Source organism: Apis mellifera, linkage group LG3 (assembly GCF_003254395.2).
Source record: "Apis mellifera strain DH4 linkage group LG3, Amel_HAv3.1, whole genome shotgun sequence".
In the NCBI taxonomy this organism is placed as follows: domain Eukaryota; kingdom Metazoa; phylum Arthropoda; class Insecta; order Hymenoptera; family Apidae; genus Apis; species Apis mellifera.
In genome coordinates, this window is record NC_037640.1 from 6,930,648 (window position 1) to 6,955,980 (window position 25,333).

Below are 25,333 nucleotides of genomic sequence, written 5' to 3' on the forward strand. Positions count from 1 at the left end.
TTGCTGGATAATTTGTAGCCTCGATTCGTACGGAAGAAATAACTCTTTTCGTTGAGCCATCGATGTAACGTTCTTCCCTTTCCACGTATCTCCTTTCTCGCGTTCGCAATAAATCTTTTTTTTTTTCGCTTTTCTCTCTATCACAAAAAGATTTATACGTCTTATTCAAATGAAATAATTCTATCAATTAAATTGTTATTTTTACATAAATCGAATCTATTTGCTTGATTTCAACGATCATCGTGTTACGTAAGCGAATCTGATTGCGAGCGAGGTTAGAAATCTTTGAAAAGAAAAACGTCTGTTGACTTTGATACTCGATGACAATAAAATCGCGTAACCATTTATAAATTTTACGATTCTAATCTTTCGGTTCGGTTCGGTTTATGCTCTTAATCGTGTATCTTAAAATATCCACGCTTTATAATGTACGTTGTTTGCGTCGTTCTCCGATTACTGTGAAAATTATAATATATAAATCGTAAACAAGTCGCCTATATATAATCATTCTGGAAACGGGAGTGATTAAATCACCTGCATTATGCAAATGTATAGATTTTATGCACTACTTTCTCCGGCAAATTTCTTACGATTATCTTGTCCAATGAAAAATAATTAACAACCAAACATCCGGGGACTAGTGATTTTCCATATATTATATTCAAAGTAGTATCTAACGTTGAAGAAAGATAAAATCTTGTAGAATTATAAGAGATCTTGATCTAAAAAAATTTCCAAAAAATTCTTGTGAAGAATTATTTAATAGTTTAAAATACAATTCTCAATCAATGAAGGATATTGCTATCGAAGCAAGATTTTGATCAATATTTTTGCTTCAATTAACATTCTTTACAAGATAAATCTATAAATAAAAATATAAATCCACATTGCACTTTCTTCGATCGTTACATTAGTTATAACGCTATAAAACGTCTCGTGATTCCGAATTTATAATCGATATATATATATCGGTCATTGATTGGCATCGATAACCATCATCCTTGTTCAATTCGATCGACACGTGAGCGACTTCTCTTAAAGGAGTCACTGACACGGTGATCGTGAAGCGCGAAATTCACTTTCAACTTGGAAGATCGAGGGAATCGTGGCATCGATCGATCCGCGCTGACGAAACCTGCACAGCTCGTCTAATGAAGCGGAGAAAGTGACGATCGAGTTGGCCAGGTATCTCCGTGTTTAGCATAGAACTCGTGGAATATCACGAGTTATTCGTGGTCGATTTCGGTTTGTTATACGCGAACTAGCATGTAGAATTCCGCATAATGGCAACAGTATAAGCCGCAACTAGCGATGAAACTGTACTTTTACTTTATCTCTTCGATCTATCGCTTTGTTTCATTGTTCTGCAAGTTCTAGATTGGAAGAATAGAATTTTAAAAATTATAGAGAAAGATTTAGAACTTGCACAATTTTATTTCTCTTCATTTTTTTCAACTTAATTGTTGAATATAATTTCTATCAATGTTTAATATAATTACAATAGAGGTAGTATCACGCTTGAAGAGGTTATTTATCGAGTTATTTTTAATATCACATTCGGACGCGATACAGAAACAATTGTTTTCTGTACAAATCGTATTTTAAGTGTCGTTTAGGAACGATTTAGTTAATTACAACGTTCTCTCCAAACAAAAATGTTGGTTTCTTCTCGCGTATCTTAGGTTGTTCCAATTCTTTCTTTTTTTTTTTTTTTGCAAGCGAAGCAAGTTAGGAAATTCGGTTCGAGCGAAAGACTTTAGAGCTTGGGTAACTTCCGCGTAACACTTTACGCGTAAACGGCGTAAAGCAAAAGTCGAGGAAACGAAATCCATTATATACTGTGCTTCCGCTGCACTTTTTCCGAACTAGATGATAATTTAATCACCCGATAAATCGAAATTACGAGCAATTAGTATTCCACCGCCGGTCTGACCCTCGTTTCGTTCTGACCACGCGAAAGATGAATCGTCCGCGAATGAACCAAGGACTTAAAATTATATACCGATCACGTTATTTATCACGCTCGATTAACCATTTATCCCAGGATGGATGGATCGATTCCGTTTAGCCTCCGCTCGATCTCATCCTCGATCGTCGCGCACCTATCAATTATCATCTATCATAGAAGAGATTTCCGCGATTGTGCACACATGTCGCGTCGTCCTCGTTTGCTCGTCAACTTGATCCACAGAGACAAAGGAACGCGCGCGTAGAAGTATCGTTTTGCAATGGCAAGAGCTGTTGTTTCTGTTTCTGTACTTCAATGCGATTTCCGGCATGCCTATTGTGCCGACCTATTTTCACAGACCTGTTCTGTTCTCTAAAGAGAGCAGAGATACGAAAGAGCGGATTTAGGTGAAAACATACACGGGATAAATGAATAAAGGAAAACTCGTGTCAGGATTTATTTAGATTCACGTTTTCTTTTTTCCAGGAATCGTGTCGCTATTTTCCATCGCTACTTCCGTTTTACTTTCTCGTTTATTATTTATCATTCGGTTTGATTTACGGCAGATAATCGAGAATTTCGAAAGTTGTACTCGGTCTAGAGCTGAATTGTTTCTTGAACATTAACGATAATTGTGTCGTAATTAAGAGTGGACTAGAGTGGATTCATTCGTGAGATTGCGAATATTTCAGATCTCATTCTGCTCTGATTGTCAGAGTCACGCAGCCGTACACTCGGTAATAATGTGACAATCGGAACGCAACCAGGGTAAAACAGTCCGATATTTTATCACGCTTGACCGCGACCGAGAAAGAGAATATACATGTAATAATTTCAGATTGACAATCTGTCGCTTCAAATTATAAAATCATATCTCTCAATATATATATATATATATATATATATATATATATATATATATATATCGTCGTAAAGTTTATATACTCGATTATTCTTGTTTCCTGTTATGAAACAACAACGAGAAATCTTTTGTCAATGTTCCACGATGTTTTCAACGATTCATCATCTCTTGAAAGAATTATCGATCTTGGTTGTCTCGGATAAACACGTAGCTTAAACTTTTTAAAAAATAACTACAACTGTCTTGAAACTTGAGACTTTCTACCTGTATTTTCTGCACCGAAACAGGTAGGATAATCCTGGAAAAGGTAGGAGAGTATTTGATTTGAAACACTCGATAACACCATTCCTCAAAATTCCAAAAATTCTTCAACGCGGGTTGAATCATCGAGAAAAAAACCTTCCATAAAATTTCGTAGTTTTCATTAGTAACTATTTACGACCATATATATATATAAAATCGTATTTTTCCTCGTATTTAACACTAGGTTTTAGACATCCATCCCTTATCCTCGTTCTCGTGAAGCTAATAAATCCATAAATAGCAAGACGTTTTTCCGGGATTTCTCTCGCTTCCGATACGATAAAGATCGATGTCCATTCTTTAGCACTTGCAACTAAACCTACCGTATCCGTGCTGGAATAATAATTGCATACACGGATTAACGAAGGAAAGTTTCGGGCAGCAGCAGCTTTCCGTCCTGGTCGAGCAAAAAAGTCGAGGCAGTGGCTCGTATATCTCTGATAAATCGTTGTACCTCGTTTGTGGCCTCGCGGTATGCGCGTGAGAAGCTGAAGAGAGATAGAAGCGCGCGTTAAAGCGCGCGATGATCACGTGCGATCGTCGAGAAGAAAAGTAGGTTGCATGTGACGAGCAGAGCGGGGACGATTCGCTCGGAGAAGAGAGGACAGGTCTGAACGAGCTGAAAACCGCTGAAAGTCGGGGTCTACGGAATTTTCAGGAAGTGATTCATGTTTATGAAGCCCGTTCCAGAGCTTTCACCGGCCGCTTACGTCACACCTTCGAACGAGGTGACGAGCCGTGACCGATCGAAATTATTGCCAATGCGTTCGAATTCGAGAATTTTTACTTAAGAAACCTCTCGATATAGATTTTGTAATTTTTGTACGATCGATCCATTTTTTCCAAATAGATATCAAGTCGGTCGAATTTTGTAGAATTTTCGAAAGCAACTCTCGAGAGTTTCACTTTGGATATATCGATATCCTTTTGAACGTAGTAACGTCGAGCAATTGTTGGAAACAATTATCGGGCGATTGTACTACGATCAAAATGGCGGAATTTTATTTTTTTCGCAGGGATATTGGTTTTGAAATGTTTTGAATAACCGGTGGAAAATTCTTTGCACGTTTCTCAGCGTGTAACGAGAATTGTTTGCTTTTGCTATTCACGCTTTGGTAAAGCATGCATTCGAGAATTATTGTGAAACTGTCGATCGGCGCACACGTGGGGAAATTCAAAGCCTTTGGACTGGATCTATAGAATGCTCTCGCGTTTTGCTTTTATCGTATATAAATAATAGTTGTCTATACATGTTAGCATCCTCGCGTGTCAGTTTTCGATACGAGGCGATGCTCGTGCAACGCGAATATTATTTTAATTTTAAATATTTTTCTCAGTCGGGACGAGCCATCTTGCCATTTCTTTATTTTTCTCAACTTTATCGTTCATGTTACGATTTCAGAGAATATAATCTCCGAAACAGTGAATTTAAAGATGAAATAAGACATATACTTACGCAGAAATACACGAGGTTTAAAAGAGAGCATATCTCTGAATCTTCCACGATTCTGCTTTTCTCGCTTCGTCATTTTCAATCTCTTTTTTTTCCTTTCCTCGATTATTTGCAAATAATTTTATCGATAAAATAATTCGCATTTAAAATAAATAACGTTTATTTTTACAATTTATTATAAATCTATATAAATCTTTCACAAATAACCGACATCAGAATAAGTTTCTATAAAACTTAACGATAATAATTATTTTTTTTTTTTCTTTTTTTTTTACATTCTATTCTCGATTTTTTATAATTTTACTACTATATTATTATCGTACCGTGGAAGTAATGACTCTAACTCCCTCTAAAGATGATTAAAGACTAAAGCTGTCGAAGTTTAGCCCACGTCACGATTTCAAAAGGGAAATTGAGTTACGCGTAATTCGATAAAAGGATTCTGTCGTGGAAACGGATACTCCTATTAAGTGTGCAACTTGTAAACGGCGAATGAATGACGTCAATGTGACCGATATAGTTAAAACGACTTACAGTACCTTGCGGTTATGGTTGTTGCGCAACCTCCCGGCTAAGGTGGATTAACAGGCGTAAGGTTTCGTCGGATTTCTCGAATTCCTCTGAAATCGGATGTCTCCAGAGACAAAATAGTTTTATTTACTCCTCATACTCGCGATTTAGCGATCTTCTAATCGCTTATTAAGAAACTGTGATACAGTTTCCAGTATACACACACATATATATATATAAATATATATATATATAAATATAAATATATTTCCTATATATATATATATCTTGTCGTGAAAAATAATTATATACGTATAAGTATATGAAAAACATTAAACTTGATAAACTTGAAAAAAATATTAAACTTGAAGAAACACAATTTCAAAAACGAAATTTTACGTAATCAGGGAATTTTAACCCTTAGATAGATTCGATTATCCCAAAAGTTCTTTTATCAAAATCTGTCATTCTTTTCGATCGATCGTTAATGTTTGAAACCTTTGCTTTTCCAAAAGACTTTTGACTTTGACTCGGCATACATTTTTTTTTTTTTTTTTTCGAAAATTCATCCGAAATTAGTATAATTCTGGAAAGGCGACGAATCGTAATGGTAACGCGAAAGTTAAGGAGAAGAAAATTTGGGATAATCTAAACACGCTCGTCACACTTTTTTTCTCGTGGATGTTACGTAGATGAGATTATCGCTAATTATATCAAGAATTTCGCGATGGATAGTTAAGAAATAATAAATTTTCGATGCACGAAAAAATATTTCCGAACGAGGCTTCAGAATAAAATTACGCAATGACGTATTATCATGGCTGTCCTGTACTATCCTCTTCTTCCATACCTGTCGTAGGTATTCTCTTCCTTCTTTCTCCTTCCTGCATGTTACGTTGTCCAGAATGTTACTCACGATTTACGTAAAAAAAAAAAAAAAAATCCTCGCGCCACGCTGTTGGCCTTGGCTCCGTGCGAAACCGCTTTAATTGGATCTCGAATGATATCACAAACATGAATCCAAAAAAAAAAAAAAAAAAAAAAAAAAGGAAAAAAAAAAGAAAAAAAAAAGGATCAAAGATCAATCTTTCAGATCTTTCACTCGTTTTGATCTAGATGTTGCATATTCTCGCAATATTGCTGCAACCTACGAATACCTTCCGTTCTGTTATCCGAATAAAGATTTTCCCAAGCGTCGAGCAATCGGTCGTAGTATCTCTTCACTTCGAAGAATTTGAAATAGCAATAGGTATTTTTGGTAGGGAAGATTTTCTCAAAGTTTTCAACCTGGCTCAGCTCGTCCTCGTAACGGATCAATTGCCTGATATCGTCCCTGGTCAAATTCTCGAGTATAATGGCCAAATACTCGTCCCGCGTCTCCATCGCGTTGATCTCGTTCTGTTTCGTCTTCTCTTGAAGGTTCAAAGCCGTGCTGTACAATTTGTAATTGTGCGCGATCGAGTCGTACTTCTTGTTCGATATACCGTTACTCGAAACTTGCTCGTTTTTCGGTATCTGGTATCCAGCCATGTTCAACACGTTTTTGACCAATGTACCCTGCGAAAAAACGAACGCCGCGCTCAGAGACGAATCATCGTGCTTGGTGTTAATCATACACACGATACATGTGACTCAATCGACGTGATCATAAATAATTTATCATCGGACGTGTGATTTCCGTGTATCATTGCCGAGGAATTCGAAAGTTCGAAAAGTTGATCGGTTTACGCGAATTACGTACTTACGGGGGGATCGCGAGTTTAACGCGTCGCCATTTCGAGAAAGTTTGTTACCGCGAGAAAAAATTTATTATTTCCAATTATTAGCTAGCAATTGTAAATTTTGGATTGGAGCATTCATCGTTCTCAAAATTGTATCACGTAACAAAACAGAATCGATTCTGCAATCTCGTTAAGATTTTCTTTTTTTCTCGAGTTTTTATAAATGTCCTCTTTAAAATATCAAAGAAATAGGCAACGTGAATCACGAATGATGATATACCTTGATGGAAGTATCGAGTGGCGAATCGGTTTGCAACGACGGCAGAATGTTGACTTCGAGTAGCCAGGGTCTCAAACTTTCGTCGAGGAGTACGTCGAATCCGTACAATTCGTAACAGCTGTAATTCGAGACAAGATTTTCCGAAATGGCGGCGTTCATGCTGGATTCCACGGCCACGAATGTCTTGATAATGATATTCTTGATCAGGGACCACAATTCGACAACGTTCACGTCCTCCTGCTTCAGATAGGACCATAAACTCGAGAAAGACCATTTATGCCCTTTGAACGAGTTCACTCCGTCGTTCATCACGTATGCGGGATTCTGTTTGTTCACACTACTGTTTGTCAGGTGCATATATTTGTCGTTTAAATTGGTTCCGCGAATATATCTAAATAAATTGATATTATTTTTATTATTAAGATGGCGTGACGCGTGTTAAAATGAAAAATGGAATCGTGCAATTATATATTCCAATGGTAAAGAAAATTTTCGATATTTTAAGATGTCTCAAAAATTTAAATACAGTATATCTAACTAGAAATGAAATTATTTAGACTTTATTTCATAGAATTGCGGATAGAATTCCAGTTTTCTTAAAATATCGAAAAAGTATTGTATATTTTTTTTTTCTCGAATTACCTAACCGAAGCGAAACGAACCAATCCCTCTTGATAGATATAAATTCTGAGCGGATTGATGCTTGTTAGAAGAACGTATATTCGCAGATCGAATTTCAACCCGTTGATTAGTTTCGGCTTGGTGATGTATCGTTGAATGATTACCGAATGCCACTTTGGTATTTCCCACCATTGATTAACAATCTTGATACCCTGGCCACGGCCGGCGGACGGCGGTTTGATTATCCACGTGGTTCCTATACCGTGCCTGCTCCACATGCTCTCGAATTTTTGTATCTCCTTGGGCAGGATGTACGTACGAGGCATGAAGTTGTACTCGGATCCGAATTTCTTCGACATTTTGTTCAAGTGAGTCCACAATAAATCCTTGTTCCCTATGTTATGCGAACCTGGCATGTTGTTTACCTGATGGGAAAATAACGACAAATGAGAGATTTTCACGATTCTTACCTCCACAAATCGCGAAGGAAATTGGTCGAATCGATAATCGAAAGGATTCGAAAGAGAAGAGATGGGAAATTTTCTTTTACCTTTTGAAATGGTTTCATACGCCGAAACCTCATCACGTCCTTGCTAGACAGATTCCAAACGGCGGACCAATCCGATCCTTTGTTGACCACTTCGTATCCAGAATTGACCAGGATCCTGATCAATATCCTGGGCATGGAACTAGTGAACTTCCATTTGAAAAGTTGGACAAAATCCCTTGGCAATTTTTTCGTTGGTACGTGATCGTGGCTTTGGAAGAGAACGTAAGGAGACACGTATGGGAAGAGGCTTTTTCTTATTGGTATTGGCGCAACGTCCCTAGCCTTATCCCCATCCGCTCTTTTATCGAAAATAACCGGTTGGTTCGCATTTTTCAGAACCACTACTTTGTTCTTCGCTAATTTCGACGACTGACGAACATGCCTCAACACGTCTACGGATTTCGCTTGTTGCTGTATCGTCTTGCACAATCTGACGGGTCGAGGATCGGTCAATCGCGCCTTCGAGATGGTTTGGAACAGAAATATTTCCGTCAGTTTTTCGTAGGTCAACCATTCCTCGTCGAAATTGAGGTTAATCATTCCGTTGGAAGTGCTGGTCGTCGCGCATCGATTCGACGTATTTTCGAGATCCTGTGTGTTGGGATGGCCGAGGTCACCATGCATCGTGATATTGAGATACTCGTAAATTTTCCGTTCATTATCGTACAGTGTTTTAGATACACTGGGAATTTTAATAGAACTCCATTATCAAACTTTGCCAGTTGAAGTTGTACGCGAAACTCCTTCCGATTCGCACGCTCGATAATCGATAAATTTATTAGAAACGATGAATCGTGATGGATCGTCTTGTAAGCCCGCGTTGGACCGTAATAGACGCAGCACAACAGGCATCGCGGAGAAAATTCCTCTCTTTTCTAAGTTATTTTACTCGAAGCGATTAGATGCGAGGAGAATGCGTAATGGCGTTCATTAAATCAGTTTCCGTTCACCTATTTCCTATCGCTAAGGAACAATGCCGCGATTGATTCGACGGGTTTCCGCATTTGCGTGTCAGCCGAGCGTTTATCTCGTCTCGAAGGGAGCGGTCGAATACACACGAGCCCGCTGGGTTGGGGTTTATGCGTGCAACGCGTGCCACGCAACGCACGTGCTTCCCTTTGGACGCGCATATAAGACTCGATACAGGCCGTTCCAATAATCCACGGATTTTAACCAGGATTCTAACATCTTCAACGAAAAAGAAACACTCGTGTTTGATCGAATTGATCGATTCTATATTCGTCCTTATTTATACAATCCAATATTCTCTCTTTTTTAATATCTTGACATTCGATAAAATTTTAATCATCGTCGCTTCGAAAAATCTACGTCCCACGATCGAATCTCTATCGATAATTTCCTCTCCCAAAATTTCTCCCCAAATTTCATTTTCAACACCCCGTGCATGGAACGGCAAGTAGCCGATCCCTGGAAAAAAAAACAGGAGGAGGATAAAGTCGATCCTAAAAAAAAAAATGAGCCGGTCGGAGAAAGGATCCATCGGGGCGGATCCCCGATAGATCGGGGCAAATACGCCTATCGTATATCCCCCGGGTTCTAATGGCGATGCTAATTTGATTCCCGTGTAGCGCAATCACGGCCCTGATTGTCGATGTTACGCGCATCACGCGCATTCCTCGGTGCGCGCTAGTTGCGTTTTCCATCTTGCACGATTAATTGTTCCCCGGTGCGCGTCTCTCCGGCCCACGGTGGGGCCAACCTTCGCTCTGTCGTCTAACTCTCCTCTTTCCCCCACGAATGGGGGGAATGCCGGCCTCGTTGCTGCTCTCTCTAATCTCTCTCTCTCCATACGCGCACAATGCACGAACACGCGCACCCGCTACGGAATGCAACGTACCCGCTTGATCCCAGATATAAGACGCGCATTTACATACGTACGTGTATGTACAAAGGGGAAGAAGGGAGTTAGTTTCAGGTGTTCCGGCATATCGGTAGCGCGCTCACTTTCCTCTCTTCCCGCTTTCGGCGAACAGCGAACAGAGATATCAGAAAACGGTTGATTTAAGGAGATCCTCCGCGTTTGCACGTTTCTAATCTAACCGCCGCGCCACGGACCTCGGGGAGAGCGTACAATGCGCGCGATATTAGATACCGCGCGAATTTACATGCCGGGATGAACGATCTTGCGTTCGCTTCCGGCATCGCGCTCCTTTTTCCCTTCTCCATCTGCCGCGTGTTATATGCGAGCTAAGTTTATATATATATGTATATATATATGGTAGGTGGGAACGTGGTCCTTTTGGGTTCCGGGAATGGTAATTTGGGGAGATGATTCGGTGAGAGTCGTAGTCGTAGGAATCGTGTAAATAAGAATGTTGGAAAAATGAGATTATTTTTAGGATTAGGTGTGGATGAATCGTATCGTGGGAATGTTTGCGTAATCTCTATCCGGACAGGTGTGGAATTTGCAAAACGTGCAGGATGCTAATATCGATAATTTCGATTATCTGTGTATTACGTAATCTCTGTGTAATTTTCTTCTTCTTCTCTTTTAGAAGAGGAATTTTTATAAATAACTCGGTGAGAACCGTTTCGACGATACTTTGTATGTGTTTACTACTGTTTTCGCTTTGATTCCGAAACGGAGCGCAAAGTAAAAGGGTTTCGGTTACCATTCGTTTCCTTTCGAAACGATTCTCCGCGTACCGTTAGCAGTGAATCGGATCCGTCGTAAATCACGCGATACGTTTTTTCTTCTTTCTTTTTTCATCAGTGAATTCGGAAACGGTACAAGGTGTCTTCATTGTTCTCCCATGTTCGCCTTCTCCTGTTTTGTTCGAACATTACGGATATATATATCGGTTCTGGCAGTTTTACGCCAGATATACGCCCAACGCTGATAATACGAAACGTATCGCTAAGCGATACACGGTTCACGTGGCAGTCAGTAACGCGAGACGAATTCTATCCTGCGAAACTTTTCAAATGGAAATCTGTTATACGCTCCTGTTATCTATTAATAATTAACGTGTCAAACAAAACCTGTCCAGATAAATCATTTCCACTTCTAAAAAGTCGAATGTACTCGATCGTACGATTAAATGTTATTTTTTTTAAAACGCTTTGAATAGATTCTTGACTACTGAATGGATAATTGGATTAGAATTAACGGTTAGTCAGATCTTCTTACGCGATTAGATATTTACTCATTGGCAAAATATATTAATTCTTAAAAATTCTCCCTTCTTCTATTTCTCTTTCTTTTTTAAAGAAACTTTAAAAAACTTTAACGATCAGAACTTTCCTATATCTCTTAAAAATAAAAATCACGCGCTAGCGAATTTCTTCTTCTTCTTTTTTCTTTTGGATTAGAATTAACGGTTAGTTAGATCTTCTTAGGCGATTAGATATTTATTTATTGGCAAAATATCAATTCTTAAAAATTCTCCGTTCTTCTATTTCTCTTTCTTTTGCGAAACTTTAAGAAACTTTAACGATCAGAACTTTTCTATATCTCTTAAAAATAAAAATCACGCGCTAGCGAATTTCTTCTTCTTCTTCTTTTTTCTTTTGGATTAGAATTAACGGTTAGTTAGATCTTCTTAGACAATTAGATATTTATTTATTGGCAAAATATCAATTCTTAAAAATTCTCCGTTCTTCTATTTCTCTTTCTTTTGCGAAACTTTAAGAAACTTTAACGATCAGAACTTTTCTATATCTCTTAAAAATAAAAATCACGCGCTAGCGAATTTCTTCTTCTTCTTCTTTTTTCTTTTGGATTAGAATTAACAGTTAATTAAATCTTCTTAGGCGATTAGATATTTACTCATTGACAAAATATCAATTCTTAAAAATTCTCCGTTCTTCTATTTCTCTTTCTTTTGCGAAACTTTAAGAAACTTTAACGATCAGAACTTTTCTATATCTCTTAAAAATAAAAATCACGCGCTAGCGAATTTCTTCTTCTTCTTCTTCTTCTTTTTTCTTTTGGATTAGAATTAACGGTTAGTTAGATCTTCTTAGACAATTAGATATTTATTTATTGGCAAAATATCAATTCTTAAAAATTCTCCGTTCTTCTATTTCTCTTTCTTTTTTAAAGAAACTTTAAAAAACTTTAGCAATCAGAACTTTCCTATATCTCTTAAAAATAAAAATCACGCGCTAGCGAATTTCTTTACGCAAACCTTTTTCTTCTTCTTTTCTTTCTTACACAAAAGAAGTGAGGAAAAAAGAGAGAGACAGAATTGTTCAAGGAGAAAAATCGCGAAGAGGAAGAAGGTCGCGTCGCGGTTTTCTAAAGGTAAGCGAGCTCGAAGCCCGGTTAATGAAGAGGCCGCGTTGCGAAACTCGAGTACGAGGTGTAAAGATGGGAAGAGAATAAACGCGACAGATAAGAATAGAGGAGGCGGTGGTGGAAGCCTTGAAGGTGTCGTCGAGATCATCGGTGGTCGCCATTCCCGAGCCTCATCGCGCGGGTAAACGCGGCGATCCGAGGCGTATGGGGATCCAAGGCACGCGGCCACCTCCTCCCTCGCGCCTCGCATTGTCTCCGGACGACGTCCTTCGGTTCGTGAATGCATTCGCGACGAGATTCTGCCCGCGTGTACGCATGTTTGTAACACGCTTGTGACTCCGCGCATTAGAGATTTCGCGGACAACCGGCGATCGTTGCGGTGTACGTGCGTGCTTTCCTGTCAGGTGTATCTCGATCCTGTTGCTGGATCGTGCCTCGATTAGTTTAGGATCTCTAGGCGCGAACGTCTAATCCTCGATTCATAATTGAAGAGCGATTCCCTTGGGAATCTTGGGGTTGGTTTCTTTTCTTTAATTTATTAGGTATTTAAGGTATTCGAGCGAAGGTGTTTGTCAGGATAATTGAATTAGGAAACGTTGAAACGATTATATCTCATTGAAGAAAATGGTAAAATGATGTACGGTGTATGTTGCGCATAAGCTTATACGATGCAAGCTTTCTCGTGTGTTAAGAGATAAGTCAAGAGTACGATGATCTTTCTCTAAAAAAGATAATCTTATTCACACGGAGAAAGATTCGGAGAAAAGTCTTTCATTGGATTCGGGGGATTATCTTTTTTGGAACGTAACGACACCATAATTCGAAAAAAAAAAATGGAAAAGCCTCAGTCGTATATATCTTTAACACCGTCCCAAGTTCTTGGAAACTCGCTGAAAGGAAAACTCGTCGTAGAAAGTAGAGGAGATTATTCTCTCATTGTCGATTCTTTCCCCCTTCTCTGCCCCTGTCTCGAAAGGTTGCGTTCATTAAGATTGTTGTCTACGCCAATTAGATCGTGGATCGGCCACACCGTTCATTTATTTGTCTCACGTTCGATTCGGTTCAACGTACCTGCTTGAATCGCGTTTTCGATTAGACGGATCTATTTTTCCTACGGTTTCTTCTTGTCCTCTCCCTCCCTCCCCTCCCCGCGCTTCCATAAGCAAGGAATTCCACCCGTTGTTCTCTACTATACTCGTAATTTTGCAGTGCATCCACGGCTGTGCATTCTCCGTACTCGCGATGCATTAGCGATGTCGCAATGCCGGCATACGTATATTTAAAATCCTCTTCCCCCCCCCTCTCTTCTCGAGTTTAAATCTCGTATATATCCAAACAGTTTCGCCGGCTCTCGTGCCCCTTTTCGAAAACTCCCCCTCTCTTCTCAACCTTATTCCAAAGGTTCTTTATCTTGGAGAAAACTATTCACTGTACCGCGTTCTGCACTCCTGCCGCATTCGTGATTTTGCAACTCCCGCTTGCATACAGGTGTATGTATATACATACATACATATATATATATATATATATATATATATTTCTCGACGTCGATTCGCGCTGGCACAAAAACAATCGGCGGCAACAACGTTCGAACACGCTCGAGAGCCTCTCCCACGCTTCGGCGGGAGCTGAAGGATAATCCTTCGAAAATCATTCAGGTTGGGAAAAGAAAAGAGAGAGAGGAAAAGAAAAAGGGTGAAGCGTTATTAACGACTGCAACGATCGCGAGATTGCCTTCTAATAGGCATCGTCGTGATTATGGTCATTCGGTGTTCAGGCGCGAATCGCCGAGACTTCTTTAACCTCGTTCAGCTTGGAAACGCGTATTCGTATTCGTATTCGAAGGAGAGAAAAAATATCAATGACGATCAGGCTGACGTCATTTGTTTCCACGTCGAAAAAATCATCGTCGATGGGATCCGCGACGAACATCAACTTCTCGTTCCTCATCGAAAAGTAATTGGCGCGTAACGATCCTACGAACGATCAATAATCGATTATCGTGATTATTGTCGATTTATCATCGACAATCGAGTTTTCGATTCGGTCAGGTAACAGCCGATCCGATCGCGAGGCGCTAGAACACAGGTATCCCGGCTTGACCCCGTTTCCCTCGGACCTTTGCATCGTTGAGATTGTTTAGCAAAGACAAACGAGCCGTTGCAGATTTATTTTGCCTCTCTGCAAACTCCAGATATGCGTGCAATCACGCGTGGGCGAATATATATATATGTATATTTGTTAACGCGTTTAATGAGGAGAACCGTTTATTTAAAATTGGCGCGTTTACGATCGATTCGTTGAACGATAATTCGTGTATACGATGACCCGTTGTTATTAAAATTGATCGACCGGTTGATCTGTTGCGAAACGTGTTTTCAACTATGAAACGCGGCTATGAATGATTATTTTTCCTCAGGAGTTGAAACGGAGAGAACAAACGCGGGTTTTCGATAAATTAACACATCTTTTCGCATCCATGTTTATTAATTCCAATGTTATTTTCGATAAAGCGAGGATGATGGAAGGAGAGGGTTCATTATTTATCTTGATCATCCATGATGATGTATATTATTTTTTAAGTAATCGTATGTCAATTAACATTGTTTAGCCGTCAATAATTTTCTTTGCAATCCGTTGATTAGATAATCCCGTTATCGCAGCAAAGATCTTGATTGAAATTGTAGGAAAATTTATGCTCCATTTTTCTTTTATCTTATATAACCCGATCAATGTTAACAGCGAAGATATATTATAGATAAATAAATCTGTAATATTCGTACGAAATAATTATACGAGGCATCGTAATCTCTGGCTGAAAAAAATAAGACATAGAGAAACGTGGATAAATATTCAACAGAATTTTTTTCTTTTTCCTTTCCGTATCTGAATAGATAAAAAGAAATAATTTTTTACCGTTCGAATTTAATTCTATTTGCAAGAGATGTCGCGTTGTTTCGTATACCTTGTTACGTATATACTCGTGTTCTCGTTGATTCGACGATTTATTATTATCGGCCAAGCACCATTCACGCGGCATTCACGTTGAATTACGTACGCACGGATTGCCGTCTCCAGCCTGTAAACCTCTCCTTCCTAGTGGCACGATGCGACGATGAAATATCGCCATCATATTTTATTCCCCTCCCCGTGTTTTTTTGCGCGTTCGATTAAAAATAATTCCGCTAGGCGGTACTGGAAGGATACACTGGGAGGATATATATATATATATTATTCGTTCGTCTAGGTTTCAGGTAATGACCACGCGGTCCGACCCAATATGCAAATTTCCACGGGACGCGATTCGTATGCGTTTCGCGCGATACACGAGGCGTGGCTAACATTTAATAATTCGCTTCCCTAAGGTGAACAGATGCATTTATCGGTAACGTGACACCCGTCGTTGATCGTTGATCGTTCCGTTCTTATCAGTCGGAGGAAAAATAATAATCGTGATAGCACGGCCAATAATCGAATTCTTGAATAGGGTTCTTTGTTGGAAGGTAAGAGCGAGTTTGCTATACTTGAACGTGTATACGCGAGCAGCGTTTCCAGCGATTAACTTTACTTGCTTGGATCGCGTATTATTATTATTATTATTATTATCCCGTCTTCGGATTAGAAATTAAATTAGACATATCGATATACATGCCTTTTTTAAACTTATATAAATAAAATTATAAACTTACGAATCTCGAATAAACGAATTCTTATATTATATTATACGTCATATTTCATAAATCTTGTTATAATATAAAAAATAAAAAGAAGAAATTCCTCTCCTCTCAGCTTAGCAAAACAAGAAATCTTATCTTATTTCTAAGAAATCGCCGTGCGTCTAGAATAAAATGAACAAGGCCGGTCAAAAATATTTTCAATTGGTCATCGAAGGCCAAGTGTGTATACGCGAAAAATAGATTCACGATCGGTGAAATAAAAAGGAACGGAAAAGGAGCAATCCTCTTTGAGGGAGGAGGGGAAAAAGAAAAAGTATCGATCCTCGTGTTAATGTTGTCATTCCGTGATGCGCGCTCGGTGTGGTCTATGAATGGTGGTCCCGATCGATCGATCGATCGATCGATCGATGGATCGATCGATCGATGAATCGATGGAAGAACCGCACTGCCCGGAGGGGGAGAGGGGGAGGCAGTTAGGAACGCGGTCGGCACCGATTTGTCGAGGCGGTTGTCAATCTCTCTCCATGTTGAGAGATAGGAGCCGCGTCAAAGGCAAGAAAACACGTCAAGGCCGTCTCTCGATTGGTATAGTGGAACGAATACCTGTACCGGATCACTGGAAGACGTATTGGATAAGGTTCAAAGCTGAGTCCCAACCGCGAGGTGCTCCAAGTCTGGGGAGGTTGGCAACTTTTCTTGCGGTTTCGTGGTACACGCACCGCTGTCTATTTTCGATCCGTTACGCAGATCCGCGTTTAAAAAATCCGCGCCAACTTTCAAAATGGCGTATCCAGGTGGCATTGGTTCACGAAATCGGTCTCGCGCAGACACTTGACCGGCCGGGAAAATTGCCAGCCTCCGATTCCTCCGCCGTGCGTCTCCGTTTAACCGAGAACAGAAGAGGCAATTATGATGCAATGGATGCTATCCGCGATATTTGACTAACGAATCTTGTATACCTTGTTCGATTTATCTCTCTCTCCGAAAGAAACGTTCGAAGCATCGTAATAATACGTGTGATACGTTTACTCGCAATTGCGAGAGAAAAGACGAGCCAATCTTCGATTTGATCGAGCATTTGAATGAATCGACGAGACTCGTACGTGTAACATTTATTACGAGAGAAAAAGATCGACAGGCATTGTTGGTGGCTAATCGATCGAAAAAAGACGATGAGAATTTTTCCATAATTGCGGCTCACTCGCAACGAGCGAGAATCTTATCTCGCGTGAGAAATTACGAGAATCGATTTCCCTGGAATTTCCATTAGAATTTCCATGGCTGGAAGGATCGCGGTTTCGATCTTTCATTTTTTTTTTTGGATCCGCGTCGGGGTGGAAGAAGAGGAGAGGAGGAGAAAAATGTTAGAAAAATGTGCAGGCACGTACCCACCAACTTTCGCGCATCTGTCGATGTCAGGAAGGTCTCGCGCCGCCAAGGTCTGGCCGGGGAGATATAACGCGCGAGCATTATGCAGTCGTTGTAGACATTTTTATGCAAATCCATTTAGTACTGTGTCGTGCCATCCGTTCCACTAATCGAGCACCGATGCTTGCGTTGCTCGCTCGCCGAGGCTTACGAGAAGAAAATCGCAGCTGGCTTATCGTCTCTCTTCTCTAAATTTAAACGCGCGTTACGTAAGCCGGCTTCGCTACTAGTAGTATCCTCCCATAAACTTTTCTTACATCGCCGCAATCGTGATTCGTGACCAACCGATTTGAAAATCTGCGTCGATCCTTTGACGAACGTATCCATCGTTTCGAATCTAATTCCAATTCCCAATTTCCAATTGAAAACAAAAATTGGACTCGAATGTTTGATGGAAGGTGATGGAAATTTAATCAAATCCTCAATATCGATCGATTTATCAATCAATATCCATCGAGATGGAATTAGAAATAGAATTGGAGGATTTGTTAGATCTGGTGGGAGAATTTGTTTTCGATTTTACGCGAACGATCATGTTCCATCCGTCAAGGATCCCCGAGGCTTTTCATCGGATCATTATGCAGTCGCATAATTCGAGACATTTTTATGCAAATGCAATTGGCATTGTACGCGTGAAATCATCGGCTCGATCGCTCGTCAATGGAGCGAAGCGCAACAACGCTTTCCTGCCCGTTTTAATCGACTTTGTCGGTAATTTATGACTCAGACTGGCCAGCCCGTTCGTGAATCGTATACTTAATACTCGGATAGAGCGGCGGAGGGAATCAATTTCGAGGCGGAGGTTTACGGAATAAATCGGCGCCCATGCTAATCCACGAGAGCTCTTCCTCCGGGATGCGCGCCTCTTGTTGAAATCGTAAATCTACACGGGGCCGTTACTTTCCAAGCAATTGCGCGTAATTAGCATTGACTTATTAACTCCACTCGGATCTCCATTATCCGTGACTGTACACCGAGCACGTTTCTGATCGTATTACTGGTCCACGATTCCGTGAGAATATACGGAACACACACTGTTTTCGCGTTTACGAGCGACGCAGATTGCTTTTATTTTGTTTCCAACGGATATATTATTTTCCTTTATTCAGCGACGAGAATTGCGTACGTGTCGATAATTTCATTTCATTGAAAAATGAAACGAGCAATTGATCGTTTCCAATAGTGGAAATGATCTTTTGAAATTTTTCTCTCGAGAGATAATAAGATTTAATAAAATTTTGCTTGTCTCGAGAAATTATGAGAACAGGCTTCTTTCTTACGATTCTATTAAAATTTCCAAGAATGACCGAGTGGTATCGACCGCGAAACCACAAAAATCGTGATTTTTATCAATATTAAATCCTTCCAAGATCTCCTTCTTCTTCGCGCGAACATTCAAATATCAATTCGTATGTGTCAATATTTTTAAATAAATTATTCGTTTAATTATGATTTTGAAATTGAAATACGCTCTTGCGTAATCATCTATCTATGCGAGAAGAATTGTAAATTATCGTCGTATATCAGTACATATTAATTTCCGCCCGACGAAGACGGAGGATAAAATCTCAACTCCGATTGGCCAAAGCGATATTTGTCCCTGACAAAAGCGATCTTTCATATTAGTTAATATACACACGTATATCGGCTCGCGTATATACCGGCTGTCCACTAATATGGTTACAACGTGCATACCTTCGATCGTATCGATACGCATACTCATCGCCGACCAAGTTGTCCAACTTTCGACCTTGCGATCGGTTATACGGTGTTGGAATTCATCGTTAGACTGTCTTAGACTGTATAAACGCGATTCTGATACGTCAATAACAACGATCGTTTGTCGAGTAGCAACCAGCTCGATCGATAAGGATCGATTTCTAAAATGATTCTGATTCTTCGATTAAAAAAAAAGGAATCATTTCGCTGATTTTTCTCTGAATAAAAATAAACATCCAAATATTAATTTTAACAAAGAATTGATAAAAGTTAAGGATTATATATTCACTTAGCCCGATATATTTCTGTTCAAACGTATAACTCATTTCGTGCTCGTTCCGTGGATTATCCATAGATTAAACACGCGTTCAAAGGCGCGATAACGTTAGAAAATGAACGGGTTGCTTTCCAATTAGTAGGAAAATTAATTCTCCCCGAAGCTGTGTGTGTGTGTGCAACGTAGGCTGCGCCTATCCTTAACTCTTCCTCTCCACACAGGTAAAGTGGAGAGCACCTTGGTCTCGAGTTTTTCTCCCAGGCCGAGAGAGACTGAGTCAGGTTGTAGTAATAACATAATAATAGTGGATCGGCGTAACCTTTGTTATCGATCTACCAACGATCGCCGGTTCAAGTTGAGTGAGTAATTGCTACGGGCATTTGCTTATCCCCCTCTCCTCCCGTCTAAGTATTAAGCATCGGACATGGCGCACGATGTGGCGAGAAGTAACGCGATAATACTGCGGCGGGGGAGGGGTTTTGGAATGTCGAATAATATCGATGGAGGGAAGCTATCGATTATCGGTGCTTACTTGAAAATGGACCACGATCCACGAGTAGTAAGATGGAAGGAAGATAATCGCGAAGAAAAACACGGAAAAACGACTCGTATCTTTTAATAGAGATTTAATAGAGCGCGCAATTTTTTTTTTATATTAATTAATTTCGAGCAAAATTCCGTGCAAACGAGGAAGGAAGGAAGGAAGGAAGAAAGGATTTCGCCTGTGGATCGAAGGGAGAGAGGGAGAGAAAAATCACGGTAGATGCAGTGGCTCGTGTCGAGCAACGATTTATCGTCTTGCGTGCGTTGTCACCCTGTTTCACATTATTCGTCTCGGTCGTAAACTCGGCCCTCCACTTCTCGTTCACCTGATAACCTTTCGAGAAATTCCTACCCTTCCCTCTTCGTTCCAATACACGTGTGTATACGCATGCACACGCTAGCTCCACGACTACGTATGTTCTTTCGTCGACTCTCTTTTCAACTTATCCGGTGCGCCAATTTACATTGAATTCGTCGTTTCGAAAAAATTTTCCGATAAGAGAGATCGTTATTACGAGACTCGTGACTCGTTACGAAGGTTAGAGATCACCGAGAATGATCTTTTGTTCGATGACTTCTGTCATTAGTCCGGCGATCCAAGCCCTCCCTCCTCTTCTCCGTTAACTTTGTGGAATTTTAATCGTGGATAATCGCTCGAAAAAAGTCGAGGGATTCCGTCTATTGGAATTGGTAACGTAGGTTAATAATTAGTTAACGGATACGTTCGCCGGGGAGCTTAATTAAGAAGGAATTTTATCGAATTTCTTTTTCTTTCCTCGATGCCGGCACGATGGACGAAAAATTATTTTGTCCGTCTCTTATTTGTTATCTATTCGGGCAAAATTACGCTCATTAATAAAATGTAATCGATAGGTCGACGTTACGTGATACAAGATTGTCACATTAATTGCGCGATACGTAGAGTTATGCGCAAATGTAAATACCCCTCTTATCGATTGGTCGTCGAGGCCTCGCCACGTTACAAACGCGCTCGGCTCCGCGTTGCGAACTTATTCCCTCCCAAGTATGATTAGCTAATCGCCAAGATTCAGATTTGCGTTAATAAAAATTATATATTTAACTTCTTAACGACAACTCGAGACTCTATTTCCCATTTCGAGTTACCGAAAGATCAAATCGGAAGAGATACGAACCGGAGGATAAATTTCAAAATTCTTCTTCCTCCTCCTCCTCCTCATTGTCTCCGAAAATGTTCGACAAAACGTATATTAGCGCGTTTCATCCTCCATTCTCCCCGCAATCGCATCCGTCTTCTGGGACGATATCTCGTTAGATCCATCTCCTTTCACCGTGGCGAAAAGAGGATGCATAATAGGATGAGTAACGATGAGGAGAGGGAGCAGCAGGTCGTGCGATCGTTGCGAAAACTTGCGGGCTCAGCCTGCCAAAGATTTATTATAGCGTGGCGCACGTTTCGTACGACTCGATTCGAAACTCGATTCCCCCCGAAAATCTCTCTCTCTCTCTCTCCTCGATGAAAATTGTTTCCGAGAAAATTGCAAAACGTCCACGCCCGATTTATTCCCGCTATGAGTTACGACGGGAAACCGTCTAAATGCCCGTTTCTTTATTACCGCGTTCCTACGTTCTTCGTTTCCCCACGTTTCGCATCCACGAGGAAGAATTATTACATTGGAGCGGGCTTTCGGGATTTCTCACGTGGCACGCGCGACTTCTCGTTCAAAGGCGAGATCCGGCCGTATACCGTTATCGAAGCGGAGCTGTTACGGAGCCGCAACCTGCTATCTTCTATGGAAATGATACGGCGATAAGGCGCGCGCAGGCTCTCGTGGATGGAAAATGCGCGCGGATAATAGAGAGAGGACTGTGGGTCAAAAGACGCAAAGATGCAACGCTTGTTGAAAGATTGCGAGTCTCTCTGGATGGGCGGAAGAATCCGTTAGCGGAACGGAATCCGCCCGTGTATTATTATTCTTCGCGAAAATATTTTTTCGCAGCCGATGTTTCTCCGCTATATTGAATTTCTTGGAAGAGAGGGGAGGAAGCGGGGAAATTGTTGCAAGTGGAAGAGGAAGAATATATCAAAGTTAAAAAGAATCTTACATTTGCCACGAGATATTTTCTTCGATCTCTTTTCATTCCGTGATTCATCGCTGAAAATAAAATATTATTTGCTTTATCCTATATTTTTCTTTCTTTCTTCTGTCTTTTCTTCTGCAGGAGAAAAAGACACGAGAGAGATAGAGGTTGAGAGATTTTTAAAATTCTATTCCCCTCGGTTGAGAAAGTTACAACTCTCTAGCACCGATATCGAATCGATTCGCGTTGCTTTAATCATTTCGCATATCTATTTTCATAGCATACCGTAAACGCTCGTTGCCAATGAATTTTGTATAGATAAGGGAGGTAATCGGACGTCATGAAAAATTCGAGTTAATTGAATATGTAATTTCTCCCCGCACGCAATCCGGGAATACGTAACGGCAGGCATTGTATTACAATTGAAACGAATGCCATCGTCACATTCGAGCGACGAGCTGAATGATGGCGAGCCGAAACGAAGGAAATTGCGATTAACATGAACGTTTGGCTCGGCTCGCCTTCCTCGTCCGCCTACTTTTTCCAACGGCGGATCGGATCCAGAAACGTGATCGCGATCTACGAGGATATCGAAAGGATGTCAACGCCTTTGCGGAATCGAAGTTCGCGTCCTAGTGTCCGGCCAAGTTTTCGCCTGATGTCATCGACGACATTAAAAATCGAAAACGCGTGGGTCAAATTCTGTGTCACGGCTCGCGAATCTGTAAAAAGAGAAATTAGAAATTTTCTTTGCCCACACTTTTTTCTTTTTAAGGTGGAAAGGAATCTTCTGCTGGAATCTTTAAGAAAAAAGTGGATGGAGAAGGAAGAACTTCTTCATTCGCGAATTATTTATTTCGAATTGTTCGATCGATAATCAAACTCGAAGATCATTTAACGTAACATTTATTCACGATAATGCACGTAACAAACGGAGATATTCGATTAATGACATCGGTGGAAACTATTATTAAATTAAATGTCAGTCGAACGGGTTCACTAATTAAAAAGAAATCGTATATGTACGGAATCGACGTAAGAGGTAACGATAATTTAGAGCGACAAACGTACGTCAATTCTCGAATGGGAAGAATTTATGAATGAAATTTCCACGATCTAAAAATATGCTGTGCTGCGAACAAAATAGGGAACGACTAATTTGAACTAAATTATCCGAGTTAAATAACCTAATCATCCGTCTAGATATCCACATGGCAAGCACAATTATAAACATAATGATCAAAATTACGTTGCGTTGAAATCTATATTTAGAAAACGAGGTTTTTCTTTTTTTTTTCTTTCTTTTTTTTTTTCGAAAAGCATGTCGAGGTTGAAAACGTCGGGGATACCGGGTCGAAATTACGATAATCATGCTAATTTGCAGTTGACGGCGGTTGATGCATGGGGAAATACGGCAAAGTCTCAACAAGTGGGTGTCTCTACTTTCACCATTATCGTAACGGTATACCCCTGTATTCTAATTCCTTTGCGTGTCACTGGTTTGTCGTATCGGGTTCTCTCTCGCGTATAATATTATATTTTCGTTTTTTCTAAACTTATAATGTGACTTGCTCGTAATAGCGTTATCGTAGTCAGCTATGTCAGCGGCGTTGATACACCTGATCGTCAGGTAGATAGGAAATCTGTAAAGACGATTGAGTTTCCAACAATTTCCCCCTTCCTCCCCTTTTCTGGCGATTATCATAAATTCTTTCCTTAGAGAATCTATCTATCTTTTGTTAAAATTTTGATAATTCAGAAAAATACGAAAATACAAAAAAGGAAAAAGTAGAATGTATTTTGAATTTAAGTTTCTAATTTCTCGAAATATTTAGCAATAAGAAAAATCGAGAGTGCGCTCGTAATTGCAATCAATATTATAAAATAATTCCAAATTACTCGAACAGTTTCTCTCTTGTGAAACGACGTTGGGCCATCCGATCAGCCAGCATATCGCCTAAATTCCATTATATTTTCTTCCCTCTTCCCTCGAATAATACTTTTTTAACTCGATAGCCATTGATCATATTTAATTCATATTTAGGATGTAACATTCTCGAGAAGCTGTAGAAAGTAGAAAAATTGAAAAATCGAAAAGAAAGGAGATCGAACGGTCGATCGCCTTTCCAACGAGTAGCACCTCTCCTCTCGATTTGGCAAAGCAGGCGAGCAACGAGTATTATTGCGGTCACGGATCGAATTTTCGCGGAAACGTTTAGCATTTTCGCGGGGCGGAGGATTGTGCAAACGTCGTTACACTGAAATTCTCCATCGAGCCGATCGAGTTTTATTACTTTCGGCGATCGGCGATGTTATTTACCTTGCGAAACAGACCGCGTCTTGCTCCGTTTGTCGCGGGACGAAAACTCGTGCGATCGCTCGAGCATTCCGGGGACGATCCGTGTGCTGGCGCGCACGCACGTCGTTGAGAGAAACGATTAATTATCATTGGCCGCTCGTCGATCGTGCAATGTCTCGATGCAGCCTGCCAGCCTTTCCTTCCATGCGATCCTCGAAACGACTCTTAATCCGTACCGATTCCTCTGCGTTACATCTTGCGAATTATCGTTTATTTCCCCGATGATGATGGGTTGCTTCGATGGGATGTTTCTTTTTCTTTTTTCCAAATGCAGAATGTCGAATCGGTTAACGCGTCTCGATTCATGTACGTTTGCAAATCAATCTAATTGGAAATGAGTCACGTTTACGTAACGTGTTATAATGGAAGGGGGGGGAGGGGCAGTTGCTGGTAAAGGAACTTGGGTGTGATTGGTTTTTATTTTTCTTTTTATTCTTTTTTTATGGATCTAATACAAAACGTGAATATAAAAATAAAGATATTGTATCTCTTCGCGATTATATAATTTTTTCTTTTTCTTCCTCACATTCCGTTTTGCAAATATATCTTCTCTCATGAGGAAGATCGTATTTACAAATATGATACTATTAATCGGAAGATATAGAGTATCGCGATAATCCGAGCAAAGAAAGGATCAATTGATGGAATTTTATATATATTTATATATCACCTTTTTAAAAATTGATCGTTCCTTTCGTAAAAGGAACAAGCTTTAGGTTTAATTCGCTTTATCTTCTTCAAAAGAAATTCCATCGAAAAG

General features: G+C 40.1%; 2 protein-coding genes across 3 annotated transcripts in view; one reads left to right on the plus strand and one right to left on the minus strand.

The window, feature by feature from the left end:
- LOC410044 (rho GTPase-activating protein 20) overlaps window positions 1-25,333 on the plus strand; it is a 171,187-nt gene that overhangs the window by 2,673 nt on the left and 143,181 nt on the right. The window lies entirely within an intron of this gene.
- LOC102654331 (tubulin polyglutamylase TTLL4-like) lies at window positions 5,376-11,492 on the minus strand. Its single transcript, XM_026439673.1, has 4 exons — window positions 8,249-11,492; window positions 7,720-8,123; window positions 7,078-7,468; window positions 5,376-6,633 (listed from the first exon to the last, which is right to left on the minus strand). Exons 1-4 carry the CDS (start codon window positions 8,870-8,872, stop codon window positions 6,175-6,177), a joined length of 1,878 nt encoding a protein of 625 aa, XP_026295458.1. The 5' UTR covers window positions 8,873-11,492; the 3' UTR covers window positions 5,376-6,174.